Source organism: Felis catus, chromosome C2 (assembly GCF_018350175.1).
Source record: "Felis catus isolate Fca126 chromosome C2, F.catus_Fca126_mat1.0, whole genome shotgun sequence".
NCBI lineage: Eukaryota > Metazoa > Chordata > Mammalia > Carnivora > Felidae > Felis > Felis catus.
The window spans coordinates 114,852,662-114,878,430 of record NC_058376.1 but is presented as its reverse complement, the minus strand read 5'-3'; the positions used below and the strand labels follow the sequence as shown (position 1 = coordinate 114,878,430).

The window sequence follows — 25,769 nt, the reverse complement described above, 5'->3', positions numbered from 1 at the left end:
TAATACATGGGATTTTGGTTTATGATCTGGCTGCCCATATCTTCCTCCATAGCATGTCAGTGTGTTTCAGCATATACCTGTCAATAGAAATAATGGAAGAGCTGAGGAGGAGTTTCTAGTCCCAGGTCTCATACTTACAAGTTGAATGGCCTTGGGTTAGGAATACCATCTCTGAGTTTCAATTTCCTCATGTATAAGATTGGGATGATAATATCCTGTTGTACTTTATCAGTTGTGAGGAATACATGAGGAAATGTTAGGCTTCTCAAAACCATAGTGCCTTGTAAACATATGAGATGTCCGTATGTATAAATAAATAAAGTTACTGTATGTCTATTTAATTGATATGAGGATGTTGTGAAATTTAATTTTCACTCAAGTAGTACTTGGAGTTATTAAACTCTTTTCTTAAATTTTATTTTTTAAGGCATCAGTAATGAAACTTTGCAGCTTGACTCAGATGATTTTGTTATCTGTCAAAAGCCCGTGGAACTTCTTGGTGAAAAAAGTAGCCAGTCTGGAGTATCTGTTACACTGGAGTCAACTGGATTAGATGATAAAACCATAAAATATTACCACGTTCAGCACCTGCTTTATAAGTATTAGAAAGCTTTTTATTCACCAGCATTTAATATATATTTACTTGCTTAGAAGTACATGGAAATTAGATCTCTCCTTCTTTCTCTCTTTTTTTAAACTCACAGACGTTTTGCTCCTGATATTTCATCCCTTGTCTTATCTGATGACATCAAGTTGCACTCACTTCAGCTGCTACCCATTTACCAAACAGGTAAGTATGTCAGTGCAATGGCGTAATGAGGTGAAAAGGCTCTGGGCTGGGAGGAAAGACTGCTGTGGGTATTATGTTAGGTTCTTCTACTGAGTCTCCCTGGGACCTTACACAAGTTCTTTAGCAAATAATGCTAAGGAGTGCTCCTGTGAGCACTGAAAAGGGAAGTTGTATCTGCTAGGAGAAGCCATGGAGAAGACGTGACAAAAGCCGTTTCTGTTTTTGAAATGATTACTTGGCCCAAAAAGGGAAATTGGAGCCTTTTTATAGCCGGGGTTTAGCTGAGTTTTAGCTGGGTATTTGGCGGAGCTTCTTAGGATGGCTTTATGAACAAGGTGGAAAATGTGGACCGAATGGAAATTCATTCAGAGTAGTGGTTTTCAGCCTTGCTGCACATGGGGTTTGCTCGGATGCTTTTAAGAATACTGATGCCCAGGCTCCACATGCTGGAGATTCTGACTTAATTGGCCAACTATGGTACCTGGGCATCAGTAGTTTTTAAAAGCTCCCTGGAACCTAATGGGCAGCCAAGACTGAGAATTGCCATTGGGTTTTGTGCTTAGTTCTGGCCTGCTTAACATCTTTAGATCTTGCCTAGAGAACGAACGATATAAATATTATTCTGATTAAACATGTTCATCTTTTAGTTTTAGAAACATGTTCTTCCTTTAGTTTTTTCTTTCTTTTAGTAAACATGTATTGATTACCTACTGTGTTGGGTATTGGGCTGAGTACTAGGGAACAGTAATGAACAGTACTAGGCAAAGTACTTGCACTCGTGGAGCTTATTGTCTTGGGAGTGGGGGGAAGCAGATGTTAACTGAATAATCACAAAAAGGAGTATACAGTTACACACTGAAATGAATGCTCTGTGGGAAAAGAACCCTGCCTTGAGAGCCTATAATAAAGATATTAATCTCATCTAGGGGTCAGGGAAGGCTTCCTGAGAAAGAGGATCTGAAGAATGAATCAAGGCTGATTTGGGGATAGGGTTGGTGCAGAGGAAGCAACAAAGGTGTTGTGGTAGAGGGAAAATCTTATATTTGAGGAACTGAGAGAAGCAAGGGAGGAGAGCAAGGGAGAGGGGGTTGTTAGACAAAGCTGGAGACCAGACAGGGCCCATAGCCTTGCTAGAGGGTCAACTTCTCCCTTTTCCTCTCTTTTCTTTGCAGTCGATTTAGCAAGAAGTTGGATTAATACCACAGAATTTCCCATAATCTGAATTTTGCTGATTGACTCCCCACAGTGTCATTTAACATGTTCCTGTATCTCCTATATTTCCTTGTGATTTGGTAGTTAGATATAAAACTATACTGTTCAGTATGGTAGCCGTTAGCCACCTGCTGCTGTTGGGCACTGAAATGTGACTATTCTAAATTGAGATATAGTGTTAGGTGTAAAATTCATGCCATATCTTGAAGACTTAGTAAAGAAATATATATATATATAATATCTCATTGATTTTTTTGTTGACTACTCATTGAAATGGTAATATGGATATGATGGGTGAATACAATATATTATTAAAATTTTGCCTGCTTATTTTTACTTTTTAAAATGTGATTACTAGAACACTTTAAATTACATATGTGGCTCATATTATATTTCTTTTGACAATGCTGGTCTAGACCTAGTCTTGATTAGATGATGATGATGGTGATGTTTATGAAGATGATGATTAGGTAGCACAAGTCATGCTGACTTCTGTTGGAAGGTACCTGGTATCTGATTGACTCTTTTTGTGATGTTAATAGCACTGATGACTATTACCTAGATCTGTTGATTGATTAGGGGTTACAAAATGGTGATATTTTAATTCTGTCACTCCCTCTTCATTTCTTACTGGCATTCCCTAAACAACTCTTTGGTTATCCACTGATAGACTTTTTTACTTAGGAAAGTGAAGATATTGGGGTGCCTGGGTGGCGCAGTCGGTTAAGCGTCCGACTTCAGCCAGGTCACGATCTCGCGGTCCGTGAGTTCAAGCCCCACGTCAGGCTCTGGGCTGATGGCTCAGAGCCTGGAGCCTGTTTCCGATTCTGTGTCTCCCTCTCTCTCTGCCCCTCCCTCGTTCATGCTCTGTCTCTCTCTGTCCCAAAAATAAATAAACGTTGAAAAAAAAAATTAAAAAAAAAAAAAGAAAAGTGAAGATATTGATTCCCTTTATTTACTGGTTTCGTGGTATTTCTCCCCCATTTTTTTCATGCAGGTTCTCCTACTACTGATAGAAAAAAATTGTCTCAGGAAAAAGAATTGCTGAGTCTCTTTTGTTTTTTCTCATTACCTCATGTGGGCTATCTCTACATGGTTGTCAAATCTGTTGAATTAATGTCAGTTTACCAGTATCCTGAGAAGTCTCAGCAGGCAGTGCTCACGCCACAATTTTTGCATGTCATTACAAGGTATGTTACAGTGTTACTTGCTAGCCTTCGAGTCACTTACTCTTCTGTAAATTCCTGACATGCTTCCTAAATCTTTAAATGGGAATTGTGTGAAATTATATATAGTACTATAAATTAATGATGTGTCTCTGTCTTTTGATGGCCCATATCTACATTTTCAATGCCAAATATTTAGATTCTGGTTTTGCCTTTGTTTTATTTTCTTAGTTTGGCTAGGGGTCTTTGTAAGGAAGTATACAGTTCTTTCTGAGGAAATATTTTCATAGAGAATTTCGGTGAAAAGTCAGTGGAGCCAGTCAGGACATCTCTAGATTTCTTTTTAGATTTCCTAATTTTTTTTCTCTGCTGTCATATTCTTTCTGTATGAGTTGAGTTATCTCATAATGGCTTAGAACTGTGAAGGAGCTAGAAAGGCTACCTGATTCCACCCTCTGATTAGTACAAATGGGGAAATAATCCAGAGGTTGGGATGGACAAGGACATTTGGCTAATTGGTAGCAGATGCCTTTTCAGTTGCCTTACCCTAATATGCTGGCATGTTCCTGAGTTCCTGAGCTGGATTCCTGAGCAGGATTTTTATCTCATTTCTTTTAATCTCAGCAGTAGCTAGTGCTTTTGGTTCTATTTCCTGTTTTTTGAGCTTAGATTATGTGCAAGCCACTGCATTGGGCCCTCTGGCTAAGCAACTGGGAATAAGGTACAGCATTTGCTGTGAATAAGGTACAGCAATAGCATAAGAGAAGGCCAGAGACACATACATGGGGCACAAATACTAGGGGATTTGTGAAAAATATCTTAAGCCTTTGTGAAAGTGGTGTAGGTACTGGAAGGAGGGAAATTACTTCTGGCTGAGTCATACCGAAAGTTTTTTGTGTTTGAAGTGAGAGAAGCTAGTTGGAATTTGACAGATGTAGATTAGAAGAGAAAGGCATTATAGATAGAGGGAAGACTATAAACAAAGGCTACATCTAGTTTTGCGGGAGCATCCACTAATTAATTGCATAGGACAGTGATTTTTAATTATTTTTTCAACTGAGTGGTAGTATCAGTAGCCACAGGAAGTATATTCTGACAGCATAGAACTCACCTGGAGATTCTGCTACTCACCCATATTGTGGTTGCTGCCTTCTCGTCCCGTTGTCTGGTGTAAGGAGAAATGCTGTTGTGTGTTTCCTAAGTGAACATCCTGGAGGTAGCTAGTCTCCATTTCCAACGTGTTGTGCATAGTGATGTCCTTTAACTGTGAACTGTGGAGAAGCTGAAATGCAGAGAAGTGTTACAAATAATGCTTGAGAGAGAGCTCAGGGGTTTGAAAATTAAGGAAATTTTTTAGGGTTTTGATCAAGAAAGTGATATAGTAAGAGCATTGTTTTAGGAAAATTAGTGGTGGCTGTTATGGGGGATGGATTGAACATAGATGAATCAGCTATTGAAATGGTTCAGGCAGGATAATGAGGGGCTGTATTTGGGCAGGGCAGTAGCAGTGAGAGGACAAGGAAGAATGGATGGGAGAGGCCTTGGCGAGAGAATGACAAGACTTGGTGTCTGATGGGATGGTGGGAATGGAGAGCCATGGAAAACCCCGCTGGAGTCTGCTTTTATGAAAGAATGGAGGCTGGTGTAAGGTGGGGCAAAAGAGAAGCTTAATTTAGGCATTTGAGTTGGAGGCACTTAGGGAATATTAAGGGGAAATGTTAAGTAGGCTTTTGGACACAGGACCGAAGATTAGAAAAGAGAGGAAAATGTATGTTTTATTACCATCAAAAAAGAGCTGATTATCAAAGCAGTGAGCATGGCCCCCAAGAGTGTGTAGAAGAGAAAAGTAGTTGGAAAACTAAACTCTGGTGAAGGTCATGCTTAGAAAGTGAGAGAAGGAATAGAAGGATCTTAAAGGATGCAAAAGAACCTAGGAAACAATACCATCTTAGAAACTAAAGAAAAACTAGAGGGAGAAAGAAGAAATAAAATATTAATTTCTGTCCCAAAATATTGATACAAAAACACTATCATCTTTATCTGATTATGTAGATGTAAAGTCATACTTAACCAAACTGAGCCAGCCAGGTGCCCCTAAATTCACATTAGGTGCCCCTAAATAGGATCCCCAAACCTATTTTTAAAATCCTATACTGTTGAACTCATTTTTACATACTGATTTATCCAATAGGTATGTAGTTTAGAAATATCTTGACCCATAAATTTGTCTTGAAAAGTTTCTTGAAGACTGGTATATTTAAAAAAAAAAGCAATAGAAATTTTTTTTAAAAGAACCTAAGAACATGGGGTGCCTGGTAGCTCAGTCGGTTAAGCATCCAACTTTGGCTCAGGTCATGAACTTGCCATTAGTGAGTTCGAGCCTGAGGTCAGGCTTTGTGCTGACAGCTCAGAGCACGGAGTTTGCTGCGGATTCTGTATCTCCCTCTCTCTCTGCTTCTTCCCACCTCGTGCTCTGTCTCTCTCTCTCTCTTTCACAAATACATAAACATTAAAAAAATTAAAAAAAAGAAACTAAGAACAATAAAATCATGTAAAATGTCATCCTTATATAAATGGGAAAGCCCCTCCCCCCCTCCCCCCATCCTACTCCTCAAAGTCAACCATATCAACAACTGGTGTATATTCATCCAACTTGAAAAAAAAAAAACCAGTACGTGTAGTACTATGATTTGTTTTTTATGGAAGTGGATCATATGATGTCCACCATGCAGCACCTTGCTGTTTCACTTAGGAGCATACCCTGGATGTCTTTCCATGCCAACATTCTTCAGTTCACTTCATTCTTCTCTTCTACTGCTGCTTAGTATTCCAACAATAGCCAATAGCGGGATTACTGTAGGTGGAGGTGAGTCAGAGGACCAGCCTTTTTAATTTCTGGACCCTAACAGCCATTTATCTTTAGGGTCGTAGCTACTCTCACCTGTCATTCTGGCCCTACCACAGGTGCTTGTTTGCTTCTCACTGTCTCAAAGTCCTCTCTAATTCATTTTACTTCCTGGTGCTAACTCCCTATTCCTGATTTCTAAGTGGTGGTGCTACTGTTCCAGCTATTGTCATGACTCCAGAGTTCATGTCCTAGAACTTTGTGGAAATAGAGATGGCAGTGGCCTGAGGCTGTAGTGGAAGCCCCCCCCCCCAAAAAAGAGGGAGAGTGCCCTGACTGATGTACAGTCTCCCAACTGTGAAAATGTCAAAAATGCCTTCCATATTGAAGAAGTATTTCTTCTATTATAAGATCAATGCTAGGTTTGCTTTAGTGCTCTATTTTTTTATTTCAACACAGTTCATTTTTAATTCTCCTACTTTTTTAATTTGTTTCTAAAAATTATTTCTGTGAACTCACTACAGGATGGGTTTTGTAGCAGAGCTCCTGGGTGGCTCAGTTGGTTAAGCATCCAACTTCAGCTCAGGTTATGATCTCGTGGTTCATGAGTTTGAGCCCCTTTTCGGGCTCTGTGCTGACAGCTCAGAGCCTGAAGCCTGCTTTGGATTCTGTGTCTCCCTCTCTCTCTGCCCCTTCCCCACTCATGCTCTGTCTGTCTCTCTCTCAAAAATAAATAAATTTTTTAAAGAAACTATAAAATAGGGGTTTTGTAGCAGTTTCTAAGTGAACTCTTAACGGTTTTTAATGTCAGTATTGGAGGGTTGACTTATTCACCAGTCACCAGGCATCTATTATGTGCTGACTGTGGGGTCCCTGCGTCGTTTTACTGTGCAGAAGCAGCCTGGGCTTGTGGAAAGAACTAGAGGAGTGTGAGGAGTAGGGAGAACTGGGATCTAATTTGGCTCTGTCCTTCAGAGATGTCTTGGACCAGTCATGAACCTTCCATGCCTTCATCTTGAAAACAACCTCCTGGAGTGATTAATTCCAAAGATTCCCTCAGAGAGTCTATGATTTTCAGTTCTACCATTGGATATGTATTTGCATAATCTAAGTGTGTTGTATAGCCCAATCCAGGCTCAATTTCATCCTGAGATGAGTAGGATAGAGGTAGTAGTCAGGAAACTGGAGTTCTAATTTTGGCTTTGATAGTCATCTCTTTGTACCTTGGGCAGATCCTGAGGGCATGATTTTTTTCTGTAAAATGAGATATTGAGCCAGATCCATGGTTCTTAACTAGGAGCACACAGCAGAGCCACACATGGAGCTTTGTAGATATGTACATGTTTAGATTCAGCTCTTAGAGATTATGATTTCTAGATGAGAGGTGGGAACCAGTTGTATATTTTTAAAAGCATTCAACGGTATTCTGAGGTTCTTAAGAAGTAGATTAATAATCAGGTTTGCCGAACACTTGAGCCTTCCCTCACCCTCACTGTTGCTCTGTTCGCCTCTGTGATATCTTCCAAAGTACGGGCATGTTGGTTATTGGCCTCTGCTTTGCTCAGTGGTGTCTCTCCTCTTCCTTAGCAACAACTTGCAGTGTTTCACAGTGCGGTGCAGTGCGGCGGCAGCTCGTGAGGAAGACCCATACGTGGATACCACCCTGAAGGTTAGAATTGGTTTATGACCACAGCAAAACCTGAAGGTCAAAAAGGAATATATAAATCTTTGCAGATTTGCTCTTGGGTCAAAGTCAGTGAACATCTGAGGTCTTAAGCTACTTTTGCACATCAAATAATAAGCATTTTGTGATTCATGGTTTAAATGACAGTTTTTGAGATTACTTTGAAAACATTTCCTCGGAATTTAGGTATAGCGCATAGTTTTTAAAGTTGGGTAAAGAACATGTATCGTGTAACTTCAGAGATAGTACTTCACAACTATGGTATACTACAATTTTATTCTTCTGTAATGGAAATATTGGTGGCAGTCGTACATAGCTATTAACAAAACAGTACGGGAATCAGTGTGTTTCAGAACACAAATGCATGAAAATGACTTACTTACACTGTTATCAGATATGCCTATAATGTAATTATGTAGTCTTAATCTAAGAGTTAGTAGATATGCTAGATCATTAACCTCATTTTTAGTGAGAAGTAATATGCTTAGTCTCTGAAAAGGTCTTGACTACAAAATAAATGTAGGCAGTTTTACGATAAAATTCTACATTTTCTTCCCCCCCCCCCCAGTTTATTGATTTATTTTGAGAGAGAGGGAGTGGGGGAGGAGCAGAGAGAGAGAGGGAGGGAGAGGATCTCAAGCAGGCTTCATGCTGTCAGTGCAGAGCCTGAGGTGGGGCTTGATCTCATGAACTGTGAGATCATGACCTGAGCCAAGATCAAGTCAGACGCTTAACCAACTGAGCCACCCAGGTGCCCCCAAATTCTATATTTTCTGACCTTGAATTTCTGTTGGCAGAAATATACTGATCCTTTGTGTGATATCATCACATTCTCTTTCACCTGAGGTATAAGATACTTGAATGGATGTTTGTTATGAAGCTACATGCTTCAGGAAACCCCCAAATTATGATGGCTTATATTTCATAAGTCAGTTTATGTCTATCTGGCACCTGGAACACCTTTTCCTGGAAAAATAAGTATTCAGTCATGATGGTTATGTTGACAAGCCAGCACTTTGTAGTGCTTAATGTGTCTAAGGTTCTCTACTCCTATCACTGTCTCCCAAATTCTGATTTGTGATAGCGTTTTATATGATCTGAGTTCTCAGTAACTCTTTCACGCCATGGCCTGCCTGTAGCTTTCTGCTGCTGACCAGGCATGCTACCTCCGTTCAGCCTCTTAAGAAACCAGAATCACAGCTTTCCCATGCCTTTCTGCCTGTGTTTAAGATACACACATAGCCTTTTTAAGAGCGTGGTTTAGAAGTAAAGTTCATTTCCCTAGTAAAAATGGAAAGCCAACAGATTCTTTGTCCCATTCTACTTCGCCCCACACCTTGCTTTGCTTTTTTGTTTTCTGTTTTTCGAACTTCAGAAAGACATAGGCTTACATAGGTGGTGATGCTGGAGTGAGGGGTACATAATAGATTGAGGTAGGATCAATCTGCATTTGAAATTAAATCATGTTCCAGGTCTTCTCAGAGTCTCCTAAAACGATAGGGAAGGAACAAGGAAGAGAAGGAGGGAGATAAGAAGAGGGATGGGCGGGGGCGCCTGGATGGCTCAGTTGGTTAAGCATCCGACTCTTGATTTTGGCTCAGGTCATGATGTCACAGTTCCTGAGTTTGAGCCCAGCATCTGGCTCTGTGCTGACAGCACAGAACCTGCTTGGGATTCTCTCTTTCCCTCTTTGTCTGCCCCTACCCCTCTCGACTTGCTTTCTCTTTCTCTTTCTCTTTCTCAAAATAAATAAATAAGTGATTTTAATAAAAAAGAAGAGAAACAGGCAGCTAGCTTGTTGGGGATGTTGCCCTTGAGGCCAGGCCTCTTGAAGGTGGCAGAGGGAAGGACAGTGATTATTGCACCCCGTGGCTCCCCACTTCCTGCGACACTACCATTCTGAGATCATAGATACCACCTGAAAGAGCACACACTCTTGCTAACTCAGACTTAGGGATCTCTGGTGTCTGGGAAAGATTTCACAACCTCAGAATCTGGTCCAAAGTGTACATCTTACCTCCCTTTCCTCTGAGATTCCTGCTCCTCAGCACTAGCTAAAGCCATCTTATCTATTCTTAGGAATGAAAAAATAGATGGAGGTGTTTCCCGAATCACTTTGTACAAAAGGACAATGAAAATGAGCTCAGAATCAAAACAGTGTTAATGCAAGAGAGAGCACAGGTCTGGCAGCATCATTTTCTGAGCTCACAGAAGCAGCTCTTTTATTATCTCATCCATTCTACTTGAACTAATGTTCCCTTACAGTGACAGGAGCCTTGTGGCTCCTGGTCCAGGATTTCCTCCAGTTTACCTGACACACCAGCCTGTCATCCATTCCAGGCAGTGTTCACACCTAAGGAGTTAACAGTCAGGGGCCATCTGGACATGCAAGCATTTCTCTTGTACACACCCATCCACTAAGAAACCATTTATGTTCTGTCTGTACTGTAGAATGACGTTTTATAGTGTCTCATTTTTCCTAGAAGCCACCTTTGGGCATTTCCCCAAATCAGCCCACTGTTAGTGGGGATTTCTCCAGGTGGCAGGTTACCAGCCCACAGCTGTACTCCTGGAGCCACACGGTAAGCCACACAGGAGTTCTCACAGCTATGAGGGGCTCAGGTACACCGCTGTCTGCCTTCACTCAGTCAGCAAATACTGAGTAGCTCTTTGACAGGCACATATGGAATAGGTAGTTGGTTACATAACTTTACACAGGATAATCTCCTGCTCTGATAAGAATAGGAATTTGGATTTTTCTTTTTTTTTTTTGGAGGGGTTGGTGAGGGGAACAGGATTTTATCAAATAAGCAGACTGATTTTTGAAGATTAAAGTTGATGTACCCTTTATTCCTTGGTTAAAGTTGTGATTTTTTTTTTCTTTACTAGGCTTGCCCACCTGTCAGTATGGATGTCTGTGCTTTAAGAATACAGCTTTTCATAGGCTTGAAAGCCATCTGTCACTTTAAAAACCATATCATACTTTTGACCAAGGCAGACCCTGAGGCCATTCCAGAGAGAAGAGAACCACCCAAGAGGCTCCTGTAAGCATCCCCTCACTTCCATACATTCCTGCCAAAGTTTCTGGAGTGAATTGTTACTGGTATATTTTGTGTCCTAGTTTATCTTTTTTTAAAATCAAAACTTTGAATGATTAGATGGTTTGTCTATGGTGTTTTTTTTTTTTTCTAGAGAAAGAAAAGAAGGTTCTAATGATTTCCATACTATCCTTTATAATTGACCTTGGAATTTTAGAAGAAAATGAATTATAAAATAGTTTTAATAAAAATCTATGGTATTTTAGATAAGTTAAAGAACATGCTTTCTGGTGTAATTAATAGAAAAGACAGAGTCTCGAATGCTAATCCAAGCTACAAGGCTCTTATTACTTTTTTCTTTGACCTTTTGGTGTTTACATTTTTATCCAAATATTATTTTCTGGTATTTAAATTCAAAAGAAATTAATAACATATCTCTTACCTTAAAACTCATTCATGATGTATAGGTATGTGCTGATCTACCTTAAAATTAAATTGCATTTTGATAACACTAATCTCTGGTTGACTCTTGGGTCTCCTGTTTTTACATTCTTTGGAATAGAATGTTTAATTCCAGACTAGTTATGTTTCTGTTCAACGTTATCTATTCTGTGAACTTAGCAGTAGGGATGAGATTATTACTGTTATTTTTTGCATCTTCCCCTATGCATAATTTAATCAGGAAAGAAATTTGTCTTCAGGGAGAGAAGCAGATAGTGTACAGATGGACCCAGACTTATGATAGTTTGACTTACAATTTTTCTGACTTTGTGATGGTATTGCATGCAATACCCATTCAGTAGAAACTGTACTTCAAATTTTGATTTTTTGGATTTTTGATTTGGATTTTTTCTGCCTAGCAACATGTGGTGTGATATTCTTTCATGATGCTGGGCAGTGGCAGCAGTTACTCCCAGGCAGCCATGTGATCATGAGGGTGAACACCCGATACGCTTATATCCATTCTTACCCATTTGGCCATTCTGTTTTTCACTTTCAGTACAGTATTCAATAAATTACATGATATATTCAACACTTCATTATAAAATAGACTTTGTGTTAGATGATTGCTGTTAGATAAGTGTACTGAGCAAGTTTAAAATAGGCTAGGCTAAGCTATGATGTTCAGGAGGTTAAGTGTATTTGACTTATGATATTTTCAAGTTATGTGGGTTTATTGAGAATACAGCCTCATTGTGAGTCAAGGAAGAGCTGTATTTCCATCCAAATGCCAATTTTTGTTTTTAACCCAAGTTTTTGCTTTTTTGAATTTTTTTCACGTGTGCTTTGTCCCACCAACAGGAATAATCAGAGGTTGATTTGGGTAATGGGTCACTGAGAGCGTACACAGAATGGTCTGAGACTGACTGATTCTAAAAGCTTTCTGGCAAGAGGAAGAACAACTTGTAGTCTTGCACATTTCACATTTTTAAAATATTCCATCTTTAAATTATTTTTTTAATTCTGATTTATTTGGAAGTTGATTAGGTCAGAGGTTTACATTTTAAAAAGACTGTATACTAAAGAATAAAAATTAAAAAAAATAAAAAGACTGTATACTAAAGAAAATGCATCACATGGTGAAAGCAAGAGATAAGATAGTGTTTGAAGCAGACCCATGGTTATATGTGTCTTCGGCCTTTTCCTAGCAGCCCTGAGTATTTGGCCTATTGTTCTGTTGGAGCTTCTGCTTAGATTTGTGGCACAAGGCATGCTGGACTCATGAAGGCCATATGCAGGAGAGGTACTGGGCATAGATTTTCATAGCCAAGTCTCTCTTCCTCTTGAGGGGTCTTGCCTATTCTTTAACCTTATTGCCCACTTAAGAGTTTTTGTGGAGTAAATTAGAAGCAATTGGCTTATCAATACATGAGAGCTATAGAATATTAAATGCTGTAGGCCTATGTAGCATTGTGAACTACATATAGAACTAATGTTCTATAAAAATCAACTGTACAGCTAATCACTGAAGAAAATAGTAAATGAAAATGGTTTCATAGTTATTTCATTTTAGGTATCTCATATTTACCATTTAAAATTGCCATTTATTAATACTGTGTCTTATCTTTCAATTCTTGTCCTTTGTTTTGCTTTCAGTTCTAGGAAAGGAACCAATGTTAAGTTTAAAACACCTCCTGTAGCTGAGGCTGGGTGGAATTTGTATATTGTGGATACGATCTCACCAGTACAACTGTACAAGGAAATGGTACTCCTTTCAGACTTCCAATTCTTACTTGTAGAAATTTAGAGTGGAATCCATGACCAGATATAGATTCTAATTATCACGCATTCAGCATGCCACAGCCAACCAGCTTTCAAGTTCTGTCTGACAGTAGAGTGTATATCTTTCTTCACCTTCTCACTTTCATGGCTCCTGACATTTGAGGAGCAGTAGAAATTCCCTTTACTAAAATAAGACTTCCTTATGCATACCCACCCTCCTAAGAGGATCGATTAACCAGTATAAACATAAATAGCCTTTGACCTTTACTTTGAACCCTAGCAGAGGACCAGGAAATGGAGCTGAAAGATACCTTAGATCATTTATCCCTGTCTCACTCTTCTTTGAAATATTAGCAGAGTGTCCTGGGGTCCTGCAGCATCTGCAGCATTGTCCTGTGGGTAGGAGCCCAGAGAGAGTATCTTATTCCTTTTTTTAAGAGTGACAGCTGCCTACTCATCCCTGGCAATGTTTTTAACTCTTTATTTTGAAACAATTTCAAACTTACAGAGAAGTGGCAAGGATAAGAATAGCAGAAATAAAACCCTGTATATTCTCCACACGGATTCATCCGTAGTCACCATTTTACCCCTTTGCTTCTCTCTCTCTTTTTTTGTACTCTTGCACTTTCTAAACACTCACATGCACACGCACACACACTCCACCCCCCCACCATCCATTGGAAGGTAGAGTGCATGCGTCATAGCCTAATGCCCCTAAATACTTTATGGTATGTTTCCTAAGAATCAGGACATTTGTTTGTACCACCACAGTACAGTCATATGCTTTATTAAATTTAACGTGACACATATTCTAATTGTGTCAGTTTGACTCAGTAATGACCTCATAACATTTCCCTTCCTCAGTACAGAGTCCAGTCTGTCAGGTAGTACGTTTAGTTGTCATGTCTCTTTAGCTTCCTTTAAGCCAGAATAATTTAATAGTCTTTGTTTTTTTATGGCATAGGTATTTTTGAAAATAAATTTTGCCCCTCTACCTTTAAAGTTTATTTTATTATTATTTCTTGATTAGATTCAGGCTATGTATTCTCATTCACATCCAGAATGAGTGGCAGGTAATGTTGTATCTGTCTCAGGGTGTTACATCAGGAGGCACATGATATCCGTGCCCTTCACTGGTGATGTTAATTTTGATTTTTCCTGATTTATCCCTGGCATTTTAATGCTGATCATTATATCAGCTTTGTCCTGTCCTTTTAATCTTGCTTAACTGAAAGTCTTAGACTTCATTTAGGTGATTTGCTTACTGGAGTCTGAAAATACTGATTGATTCAGATCAGCTAGCAATAATTTTAATCAGCCCAATGTGAGCTATAGAAATAGATGTAGAACCTAAATTTACCAACTGAAATTACAATAAAGGAAGGATACTCAGTCTGAACTGGAGAAAGATTTAAATCACAGAACTTAAAAAAAGTTAACTGTTTCACATATGTTTGTTGGCCTTATCAAACTGTGATCAAATCACTGCCAAGTTAACAGTTTTATTAGTATTACAATATTATTTGTTCCTTCTCTAATGATTAGCACTGTTTAACAGAGGAGTATTTACAATCCTGTATGTATTAAACTGGCTCGTGGATTGTGAGGGAAAAGAACATTTCATCTAGGCCCTATCAGGATGATAAATAACCATTCTTTAGCTTTTAGGATTTAATGTGTCCAAATATTAACTTTACTAACAAAATCTATAGGTATTCTTAAGAACCAGGAAACTTTTAGGTGTCTTTCTGCAGTAACATCAGCTGTTGCCGTTTTTTGTTTCAGGTAGACTACAGTAATACCTACAAGACTGCAAAGACCCAGAGCTGCATCCACCTTCTTAGTGAGGCTCATCTGTTAGTGAGGGCCGCCCTGATGGATGCCAGTCAGCTGGAACCTGGAGAAAAAGCAGAGCTTTTGGAAGCATTTAAGGAAAGCTGTGGGCACCTTGGAGACTGCTATAGCAGGTCAGTGATGCCTCTTGGAAACTTGTTAAAGAAGCCGTCTTGAGCTTTGGGTGTACTTACTAGTTTTTCCATCTCTGGCACTTACCTGATGAATGGGAGAAGGCATGAAGAGAGGTCATTCATTTATTCATTTATTTCACAAGCATTTGTTGAGCATACTCTGTGCCAGATACTGTGCTAAGCTTAGGGTTCCAAGATGAACATAGCTGTTTCCTGCCTTCAAGGAATTACAAATTGTTTTAAGTTTATTTATTTAAAAAAATAATAAAGAAAATAAAGTTTATTTTGAGAGAGAGAGAGAGAGCGAGAACAGCGTGTGTGGGGGAGAGGCAGAGAGAGAGGAAGAGAGAGAATCCCAAGCAGGCACAGAGCCCGATGCAGGGCTCAAATTCATGAACCATGAGTTCATGACCTGAGCCAAAATCAAGAGTTGGACACTTAACCCACTGAGCCACCTGGCACCCCTAGGAATTACAGTTTATTAGACGAACAGTGAATCTTGAGTTCACGAGTCTCCCTCTGCTTAATTTAGGAATTAAGCTTCTTTCAGGCTTTCTGGGCACAGTCATGGCCATGAAAATCCCTCAGACAGCTGTTATTACTACTTTATTGCCTGTTAGCCTTCAGAGAGAGATACTGGTTGGTCTGTGACTTTAATCTTAGTAGTCAGTGCTTTTATGATTTCAGGAAGGGACTGGGATGAATAGTGGTTTTTATTTTTGAGAATGATCTTTATAGATTTTTTGTATATGATCATTTCAAAGGCTTACTTGACACACGGAATGAGTATAAATTAACAAAATAGACGTTTCCTGTCTATCAACACCATTATTTTAGAGCCGCATTATAAATATTAAAATTCACTTACTGAATTCTTTTTCTATTTTTATTATGAGCATGCAAAAGGAAACTATATTAATTAGAATGATTTTGTGGAATAAACCTTAGGAACTTCTTCCAACTACTAATGGCAGTAGAAGAGTATTTTGAGATTTATGTCATCTGGAAAGCATTATCTGTTTTATTATCAAGTACGTTAGACGTCCAGGCTTAAAAATGACAGATTTGAGGGTTTTTTTGCTTCCTTCCCCTTTAGGCTTGACACCCAGTATTCCCACCTTGCCTTGCCGTACTATAAGATGTCTGGTTTGTCTATGGCTGAAGTTTTAACACGAGCAGACTGGCCACTAGAGGATGGATCGCAGAAATATGAGAGGGGATTAATCTTTTACATTAATCATTCACTTGATGAAAACCTGGATGAAGAATTAAGTGAAGTGAATAGTTTTCTACTTAGTTATATCGAACATTCCTAACTTTTCATTTTAGCAATTTATTTTATGTTACACTGTTCAGAAGTCAAGTTCCAAATATTTTTCTTTGGTATTATATTCTTCTTTTCCTAAAAAGGTAACGAATGTGTCCTTGTCTTCATTAATAATCCTAGAATTATAGCTTGGAAAAGAGCTTATAATCACCTTCCCCTACTTTCTCATTACATAGGTGGGGGAATGTGGTGCATTGTAGTTGAGCGACCTGCCCAGTGTGACAGGGGCGTGTCTTTAGAAGAATGACACAGGCCCAGGGACTCACCCTCCTTCTCATCTGCAGCCCTTTGCACAACCTACTTTCCCCACACTCCCATATGTCCGAAGCTTCACTTAGGAAATCCTGGCCCAGTAACCTGAAGACATTATTAAGGCTTATTATTATTTTTTAATTTTTTTTCAATGTTATTATTGAGTCAGAGGGAGACAGAGCATGAGTTGGGAGGGGCGGAGAGAGAGGGAGACACAGAATTTGAAGCAGGCTGCAAGCTCTGAGCTGTCAGCACAGAGCCCGACACAGGGCTCGAACCCACAAACCATGAGATCATGACCTGAGCCAAAGTTGGACACTTAACCGACTGAGCCACCCATGCAATCCCCATTAAGGCTTATTTTTAGCCCCTCATGAATTTTTAAAAAGAATTCAATACAGATATGCAAAGCTGGACATAATGATACTAAATGCTTTAAGGTTTTGAGATAAATGAAATTTTATCATATAAGTTACTTCATTAAGTATATTTTGTACTTAGCTGCAATCTTTTATAATGGACTTTTAAGCATAATTTAATCAAATATTTATTTTCTTCTTTTGACCTCTTGTTAAAATTTGAAATGCTAGCCACAACTTGGTACATATTTCCTTTTTAAAAAAATTTTTTTTAATGTTTATTTATTTTTGAGAGAGAAAGACAGAGCATGAGCAGGGGTGGGGCAGAGAGAGAGGGAGACACAGAATCTGAAGCAGGCTCCAGGCTCTGAGCTGTCAGCACAGAGCCCGACACGGGGCTCGAACACACAAACTGTGAGATCATGGCCTGAGCCGAAGCCGGATGCTTAACCAACTGAGCCACCCAGGCACCCCATCTTGGTACATATTTTCGTTGCTTTTTCTTCATTATAACTCAGCAAAGAGATCACTTCAGGTCATTTCAAGTCTCCCACGTTATCACCGTGCACCTTGTCTTTTTTTTAATCCAAACGTAATACTTATAATTTTATCTTATTTGGAATGTTTCTGTCTTGGCTTTTTATCTCTGTTTTGTTTTGGGTTTTGTTGCTGATTTTTTTGTTCTCTATTGGCTAACTGACCTCTTATTTCTTATTCATGCTCACCAAAGGAGTTAGCAGCAAAAGTGGTTCAGATGTTCCATATGGCTGAGCCAAAACAACTGCCCCATATTCTCTGTAGTCCTTCTATGAAGAATATTAATCCGGTAACTGCCATGAACTATCTAAGCAAGCTGGATACTTCTGGGTTCTCGTCGATCTTAGTGACATTGACTAAAGCAGCAATGGCTCTGAAAATGGGAGATCTTGACAGGCACAGAAATGAAATGAAAAGCCATCCAGAGGTATGGTTCCCTGATACAGGACCTGGTAGTCCTGAGGTGTTTAACTTTCTTCTGGCTTCTGTCTAGTTCATTTTTTTCTCAGTCATAAAGGAAAATAGACTTAATGTTAGAAAAGAAGTGACCCAAAGTGGGAATGCTTGGGCTTTGGACCTGGCAAATAAAAAAGAAATAAGAATAGTAAATGGTAGCAATGGGTACCCAAAGATCTTTCAACTTTGTGTCAGCTATGTTCAAAGCACAGCACTTGGTACTAAAGAATATACAAACTCTGCCCCGAGCTAACAGTCTGATCTAGTGTGAGGGATACGGTATGTCCAGTGACACAGAACAGAGTGATGTGTATTCTAGTACAGCAAGTGGGATGTTATCCATAAGCCTTGGGAGTCTAGTAGTAGCCCATTGCATATGTGATCTTATTTAATTCTTGCAACAATGCCCTAAGTTAGATGTTATTATTACACCTACTATACAGATGAGGGAACTAAGACAAAGAGAGGTTGAGTAAATTGTCCAAGATCACGTAGCTGGTGAGTGCTTGAGCCAGGATTTGAAGCAGGCAATATGGCTTCCGATCCTGTGCTCCTGTCCTGTTGTTGCGTTGCCTGTGGTCAGACGCGCACAGTATGACTTAATTTCTAAAACAAGAGAGCAGAAGTGCTTTTTCACTGCACAAATGACATGTTGTTTGTGATGATGAGGAGAGTGAGTCAACGTTGAGGTAACCTCTCTGCTTTGAAGAGTAGAGTTTTAGAAAGATGAATCTTCTTTCCATAATTTTGAAAAAACTTATGGTATGTTCTTTTTAAATTAGGTAGATAAATATACAGCTCTCTACAAAAATAGGCTATCCTGATGGTGAATTAAATATTAATAACTTCTTTAAAGGTACTTAACAATGATGCTCTTCTTAGAGTGAGAACTTTGTAGTTAAAGAAAAAATTGAGACTGAAGTATTAATAGCTTAACCATGAACCTTGAATGTACTGGCAAATATTTTCAAGATGAATGCAGTGTACATTTTGATCCTAAATCTCTTGCTTATCTGAAGATGAAGTTGGTATGTGGCTTCATCCTGGAACCTCGGCTATTGATTCAACAGAGAAGGGGACAGATCATTCCCACTGAACTTGCAGTACAGTTGAAGGACACTCAGCCCGGACTGCTTGTGGCTTCAGTTCTGGGCTTACAGAAGAACAACAAAATTGGAATTGAAGAAGCAGATTCCTTCTTTAAGGTTTGTCGCTCTGAAAATGTAATGGCTCTGGATATAGCCTGATAAAACTGGTGGCAGACGGGAAGCTGAGTAAGAGACTGGGGTTCCCTTTGTTTATTGAAAAACCAGACTTACACATAACAAATTTATACAAGTACAGATTAAAAGAACATATGTAGAAAAATTCCATTCATGCAACCTAGAATCGGTTTTCTGTTCAAATGTCTCAATCTACTCTGCCATCGCACTAATGCTAATGATAAATTATTAAATGCCTGGCCCACGTGATAGAGTGTTATTCAGACTAGCTGTAACTTATCAATACTATATTGATCTGGGATGTGGGGGCTTATCTCACTGTTTTCAAGGTGCTTTGTGGTAAGGATAAAGACACGATTCCTCAGCTCTTGGTAGACCTCTGGGAAGCTCAGCTTGTGGCAGGTCTCCCAGATGTGGTTCTCCAGGAACTCTTTTTCAAGCTCACATCACAATACATCTGGAGATTATCCAAGATGCAGCCCCCTGACACCATACCATTGCGAACATCAGAGGATCTGGTGAGAGAATAATATGTTAAATTAAACTTGTACATTACACATTATAGTAGTATACCTTGTTATTTTTAATGGCTTAGAATCAAACCTAATTTATAGTACCAGATATCTTTTTTTAAGCAGGCATTAAAAATACCCTTAAAACTTGTCCATGAGTAACATTGCTTGCAGGGTTGTTTTTTTTTTAATGTTTTTTGTTTTAATTTTTATTTTTGAGAGCGGGGTGCAGGGGCAGAGAGAGAAGGAGACACAGAAACTGAAGCAAGCTCCAGGGTCTGAGCTGTCAGCACAGAGCCTATTGCAGGGCTTGAACTCACAAACCATGAGATCATGACCTGAGCAAAAGTCGCTCAACCAATTGAGCTACCCAGGTGCCCCTAACATTGCTTACATTTTAAATAATTTTATATTATAAAGAATGCCCCCTACTGCTCCTATATTACTCACTTGCAGTGGTGCCTCAGTAGATGAAGCAGAGGGGAGGGCTTCCCCCCAAACACTTCTATACTCCCTGGGGGGATAGTTACAGAGCAGAACTTGAGAAAAGACACAACTGCAGACCTCCCTGACGGGAGAGGAACTACAGAAGGCTTGCGGGAGGGAGACCTGTACTGGAGTCATTTCCTGTCAGCTGTGCACACAAGAGCTATACTGTAGGCCTTGCAGGAGCCCTAACTACTCTGCTTTACCACTTCCTGCCCCTCCCCTCCTCTTGTCCTTTTTGCCTCTCATGGATGTAAAATATAAGGAAATATTTAGTGCATTTTTTTTTCATTTTTGGTGCAGTTTTATTCAGTGAGAAGCAGCAAGGCTGAAGCTTTCCTAGGGGAATAAAATCTTTTAGAATAAGAGACTTTCATTCCCATTCCCAGGCAAGTGTACACCTAATTCTGTGGCGTGACAGAAGATTAGCAACTGCTTGCTCTTTGTGGAATGGATGAAGAGAATCTTGTTTTGTTCTATTTTGTTTATGAGAGGTTTCTTTTACATTTTAGATAAATGCCTGTAGTCATTATGGCTTAATCTATCCATGGGTTAATGTCTTAATATCATCTGATTCCTTAGCGGATAAAAGTTACACAGAAGACCTTTCTAAATTACAGGTAAATAAAAATGCCTCTTTTTTTTTATTAATATGCAGATTACAACATAGTATCATATTTAAATTTGGTGAGACCTCGTGTGGCCTGTTAATCTAGAACATATACTTTTTGGGGGACAAAAGTCCATCCTTAGGTATACTTGGGAGTGCCGGAGGACTTTCCTGCCTCTGCCTGAGCCCGCTGAGAGGAGGGCTCCTGAAGGCTGGTTTTGTTGCCTGTAAAGAATGAGAGTGAGGTCACCAGGTCACCTGACTGTCTTGCCTCATTTTCAGGGTGTGCTTCGAAATACTTTGTGAAAGGAAAGCATGGCAAATGTGTAGCGGTGTTTTTATTGACGGAATTCATTTTTTTGTATAGCGTTCATTCATATATGTTTGGCTTCTAGCCCAAGCCTCCCACTACTATCTGTCTTACAGAAAGTAGGTTAAAGTGGCCAGTTTGGCTGCTGAAATGGAGTTTTAAAAAGATAAGTATGATCAGGAAATGTAGACCATCCTGCAGGAATTCTGACTGTGGCAGTGTTTTGACTGCAAATGAGAAATAAAGTCCACCTTTGCCTTGGTGGATCAAGCTGGGCTAGATGTGGATGTGATTTTATTTAATGTAGTTCATTGGCCCAAGGACTGAACGTAACCCCCACGTCTGCTTTGTTTGGTCTGCCCAATGTAGTGCCAACATATAAAAACTGAAATTTCAAATGAAGAGTTCTGAGTTTCAGTCTCTTCTCGGAAAGTTCAGCAGAGCCAGTAACCCTGGGCTTCACTGCCTCTGAGACCTGAGAGTTGGAGCCAACTAGTGGCTCCCCTCCATGGTCAGTGAATGTGTTGTCCTGTCTGCCTCAGTTCTCATCTCCATGTCTTCCCGGTCCAGATACGGCGTCTGGTGTCCATTTTCCTTATACCCAGGTGACTTCATGCATTTTCCTCACCTCTTTTGGCCTCGTTAAGCTTTTGAGTTTACAGCCCCTTATTTATACCGGGAACTGGCGTAAGTGTGGTTACTGTCTATAGAAGCCAAAATGTCAAGTTGGGGATTGGGTCAGGGATGGAAGCACAAGAGTGCTCAGCGTCTGGACAGACCTGTGTTATCTCCAGAGATGCAGTTCCTTACATTCATAAAAAATTGCCAGAGAAAAATCTTGTTGGTTCCTATCTCTAGTACCCTTATGTTACAGAGGCTCCTTAGGTGTTAGCCTCAGATATGCTCCTTGAACAAATATTCCTCAAGCAGGTACCATAAATGTGGTCTGTGGCAGTAGATAAGCCAGGCAGGGAGGGCCTTGCCCTCCCAGAATATATGTATTAATTGCGTATTTAAAATCACAATTGTAACAAGTGCTATTAAATCTCACCTGATAAAGCTTCAAGGCATATTTATAATCACTGCTTGAAAAAGTTTAATTGAGTGATCTTTTAAAATTTATTTTAAAGTATTTAAAAAGAATACATTCTTTCTGGGAATCTTTGCTGTTAAAGCATAGAAATGTAGTAAGCCTATACTCTTAAAAATCCTTTTCCTAATTATATCTCCTTCTAGATTATCTTGGTTATTCTTAGTCATTAAGAAAAAAATAACCATCCAGAAACAAAATGATGTCATTTGTTTTCACCTAGAAGAATAAGGAGGTTCGGAATCACCTGGAAAGCGTTTTCAGAATTGCATGATTTCTCTCTTCCCCACGTCCCCACCCTCACACACAGATTTGATAGGAGTTTCTGTCTCTTGTCCTCAATCACTGTAATAGCATATTTCTGGAAAACCTAAAATAAAAATACTCTACAAATCATCTACATGTCAAAAACCCACTGTTTGGAATCACACAGTAGCTAGTAAATGCCCTGCCTTTTGCCATAATTGTCACGGTCCCCTCCCCACTCCCCCACTTCCTTGCCAACCACCACTCCTTAGATTGTGTAGGGAGAGAAGACAGAGTCTGTGGGTTCCAGCCCTGCAGAGTTGGCTGCAGGCGAAGGATCTAGATCAGAGAAGGCAATAAATGGTACATGTGTCGGGTATGGAAAGGAATCCATTCCCAGTACGTAAAACAAGGAGCATTCTGCTAAGGAGCAGACAACATTAAGAGTATTTTAAAAAGTAGTAGTAACCTTTGGAGCATTTTTGATTCAGTAATATATGTGTTGTCTGGTGTTTCTTATTTTTAAACTTCTTGATAAAACTAAGTAAAAGTTCATGGGTAATTAATTTTGTATGAAGCTTTGACTTTCGTTTTAACCATGGTTTGGGTTACCCCTGCCTCGCTCCTTCTTACCCTGCCCATTATCCCAATAAATCAAAAGTTGAATATAGAAATAATCTGTGTTTTCTTTCATGTTGGGAGATCCTACAAGTGGCAGATTATCATGTTTGCTATGCTTTTGTCCAGAAATTATTGAAGGTGATTATTAAACTTGCAGGAAGGAAAGAGACCAACCTTATACGCCTAGCCATTCCTTGGTAGATATTTGGAATAACATAATCGCGATGACTATAAACGAATAGTTCACATTCCATATCATCTTGTATGTCAGAGAAGACGCTGTAGTAAAAAAGGATACAGAAAGAAGAAAATCAAGATATTACCATCTCATCTTTATCCAGAAGAAAGGCAAAGAGGAGATTATTTTGGTGGTAGCATCAAAAATAGTATTTATAGTTTAAATGCTTAAAAAATAAAATACTGGCAAAGTTCTGAGTACTCAAATAGTACCTACTCTATGTCTATGAACTTGTGGCAAATAGTATAGACACAAATTGTTAGGTTATTAACAATTTCTTTAGTTATCTTAAATGTTAAATTTTATTTTTGGCTATTACGTAGTGCATGTGTATTCTGGAAAATTTGGAAGATAGAGGAAAATGTGAAAAAATAAAAAGTGGGCTTTGTCATTCCCTCCAGTAAGCTGATCTCTGTTTCAAATTTCAATGCTCTTCCAAAGGCATTTCTGTATGTGCATGTACCTGTGTAGATTTTACAAAACTGATCATGCTGTGAATATAATTTTGTATTGACATTTTTTACTCATCATTCTGTTATGAGCATTTTCTCATTAATTAGCCTTTGGAAATAACTTTGATGGCTATATAATATTCCATCATATGGATGTACCATAATTTTCCTTTTCCTTATTTAACCTAGATTCTAGCTGTTCAATATTATAATAATTCTTGAAATGGACATCGTTGGGCATAAATCTTTGATCACATTGTTGATTATTTCCTTAGGATAGGCTCCTCAAACATTCCCATTAGTTTTAATTTGCAGTATATCCAAAGGAGCTAAAATCATGTTAGTTTAGATATGATTACTATTAAACAGACTTTCTATTTAAACTAGAGGTGGTTTCATGATTATTTAATACTTCAGAACATTTAGACTTATAAATATTGTATGCATGAACTCCAAAACTGCATTCTTTATGTTTCCTTTTTTTTTTTGGCAATAAGGCTTGGTCTTCTTTAAAAAAGAATTGTATTCTGTATGTTGTACTTTATCTTTTGGGTGCCCCATTCCATAACATTTCATTTTTCTGTTCATAGTCTCTTATATGTGGTCCTTCATTTGACATAGCTTCCATTATCCCATTCCTGGAGCCACTCTCAGAAGACACTATTGCTGGCCTCAGTGTCCATGTTCTGTGTCGTACACGTTTGAAAGAGTATGAACAGTGTATAGACACACTGTTAGAAAGATGCCCAGAGGCGATCATTCCATATGCTAATCACGAACTGAAAGAAGAGAATCGGGTATGCTTTTCAGCTTATGTCTTTGAGGCTTGATTAGTGATAATCAGATTTGATAATCTCGTTGCCTTATCTGCAAAATGGGGACAAATTATGTGAGTCCAACCTCACAGGTCTGTGTGGGTCGGAGGAGCATATATGTTTAATATGTTATATGTTTTGAGTACTGTTAGAGGCTATTAAACTGTATGGTGATTGTATGTGATCACAGTAAAAATCTCTTGTTTGGAAATGAAATAGGCTATTACCTGAAGATTTGGAAGACAGAAAATATTTTCTGGGCTATATATGGTCTTTACCTTCAAAATTAGAAGAGTTTTAAACTTTAGTACTCCTGCCTTCCTTCCTCCTTCCCCCTACTCCCTTTTTTTCCTCTTATTACCTAAGAGATGATAACAGGACACGTCTGTGTTTCTTCTCGAAAATAGCTAACATGTGTACAACATACATATCATTAGATTTTCAAGTTACGAACCTGATTTGTTATAGTTTATTTATTTAAAAAATTTTTTTAATGTTTATTTACTTTGAGAGATACAGATAGAGAAAGAACAGGGGAGGGGAAGAGAGAGAGGGAGACAGGATCCCAAGCAAGCTCCACACTGTCAACACTGTCTGATGCGGGGCTCAAACCCCCAAACCATGAGATCATGACCTGAGCGGAAATCAAGAGTTGGACACTCAACTGACTAAGCCACCCAGGTGCCTGTGTTATAGTTTAAACAGAAGACTGGCTGCTCATATAACTTCTGTTGTAACAAAGTTTGTCACCTTAACCAAAATTATGTATTTTTGCCCTGTGCTTTCTTGCACCATCTTATTTTTGTTGGACATCTGAATGTAAAATGCATCAAACTTAAAATTTATTCATTTTTTTCTAAGATAGACTTTGTGGTGGAAAAAACTGCTGCCTGAACTTTGTCACAGAGTAAAATGTGGTGGAGAGAAAGGTCAACTTTACCTGTCATCATTAAAAGGTAAAATGATCTTTTATGCTTAATTATAAATTTAATTGAATCTTAATTTTAATTTCTATAACGTGAAGCCTTGCTTTCTCTGTTCTTTTTTTTTCATGTGATTCTCAAATGAGGTGAAGAGTATCTTAGCAGAATCATCTTAAGAGCTTATATCAGCATGTATATGCTCCCCATCACATTTGATATTTACTTACAGCTATGGAGCTGATGCTTTTAAGTTAATCTTTTCAAACACTTAACATTGTGATAGTCACAGAAACTCACTCAGTATTTTAAAAATTTGAATATCCATTAAGACAATTACATTTTTTATTAATGATCTGAGTACTTAATTTACTTCTTGTAGGAAATTAA

At 38.8% G+C, this 25,769-nt stretch overlaps 2 protein-coding genes and 1 long non-coding RNA gene across 17 annotated transcripts in view; 1 reads left to right on the top strand and 2 right to left on the bottom strand.

Moving 5' to 3' along the window:
• HPS3 (HPS3 biogenesis of lysosomal organelles complex 2 subunit 1) overlaps nucleotides 1-25,769 on the top strand; it is a 39,053-nt gene that overhangs the window by 9,102 nt on the left and 4,182 nt on the right. For 3 of the 14 annotated variants that reach the window (XM_045037454.1, XM_045037455.1, XM_045037460.1), the window contains 15 exons: nucleotides 428-599; nucleotides 705-790; nucleotides 3,000-3,192; nucleotides 7,601-7,682; nucleotides 10,587-10,741; nucleotides 12,833-12,941; nucleotides 14,744-14,925; nucleotides 16,022-16,202; nucleotides 17,594-17,827; nucleotides 18,876-19,061; nucleotides 19,409-19,597; nucleotides 20,590-20,697; nucleotides 23,036-23,092; nucleotides 24,235-24,441; nucleotides 25,325-25,415. In XM_045037454.1, the coding sequence (XP_044893389.1) occupies nucleotides 428-599; nucleotides 705-790; nucleotides 3,000-3,192; nucleotides 7,601-7,682; nucleotides 10,587-10,741; nucleotides 12,833-12,941; nucleotides 14,744-14,925; nucleotides 16,022-16,202; nucleotides 17,594-17,827; nucleotides 18,876-19,061; nucleotides 19,409-19,597; nucleotides 20,590-20,697; nucleotides 23,036-23,092; nucleotides 24,235-24,441; nucleotides 25,325-25,415 (2,232 nt within the window). Of the gene's footprint in view, nucleotides 1-427; nucleotides 600-704; nucleotides 791-2,999; nucleotides 3,193-7,600; nucleotides 7,683-10,586; nucleotides 10,742-12,832; nucleotides 12,942-14,743; nucleotides 14,926-16,021; nucleotides 16,203-17,593; nucleotides 17,828-18,875; nucleotides 19,062-19,408; nucleotides 19,598-20,589; nucleotides 20,698-23,035; nucleotides 23,093-24,234; nucleotides 24,442-25,320; nucleotides 25,416-25,769 lie in introns of those variants that run through there. The other 11 variants (XM_045037458.1, XR_006585414.1, XM_045037456.1 and 8 more) reach the window with 8 other exon arrangements.
• On the bottom strand, nucleotides 3,186-14,746 carry LOC123380099. Its single transcript, XR_006585416.1, has 3 exons — nucleotides 13,270-14,746; nucleotides 7,501-7,712; nucleotides 3,186-4,450 (listed from the first exon to the last, which is right to left on the bottom strand). It is a non-coding gene; the product is annotated as an uncharacterized LOC123380099 (long non-coding RNA).
• The window catches only part of LOC101081158 (ceruloplasmin), a 74,121-nt gene continuing 65,881 nt past the window's right edge, over nucleotides 17,530-25,769 (bottom strand). Inside the window, exons 19-20 of one of the 2 annotated variants that reach the window (XM_011286166.4) lie at nucleotides 23,129-23,233; nucleotides 19,132-19,594 (exon numbers count right to left, since the gene is read on the bottom strand). In XM_011286166.4, coding sequence (XP_011284468.2) covers nucleotides 23,130-23,233 — 104 coding nt within the window. In that variant the 3' untranslated portion in view covers nucleotides 19,132-19,594; nucleotide 23,129. Of the gene's footprint in view, nucleotides 18,407-19,131; nucleotides 19,595-23,128; nucleotides 23,234-25,769 lie in introns of those variants that run through there. The other variant, XM_023260469.2, reaches the window with a different exon arrangement.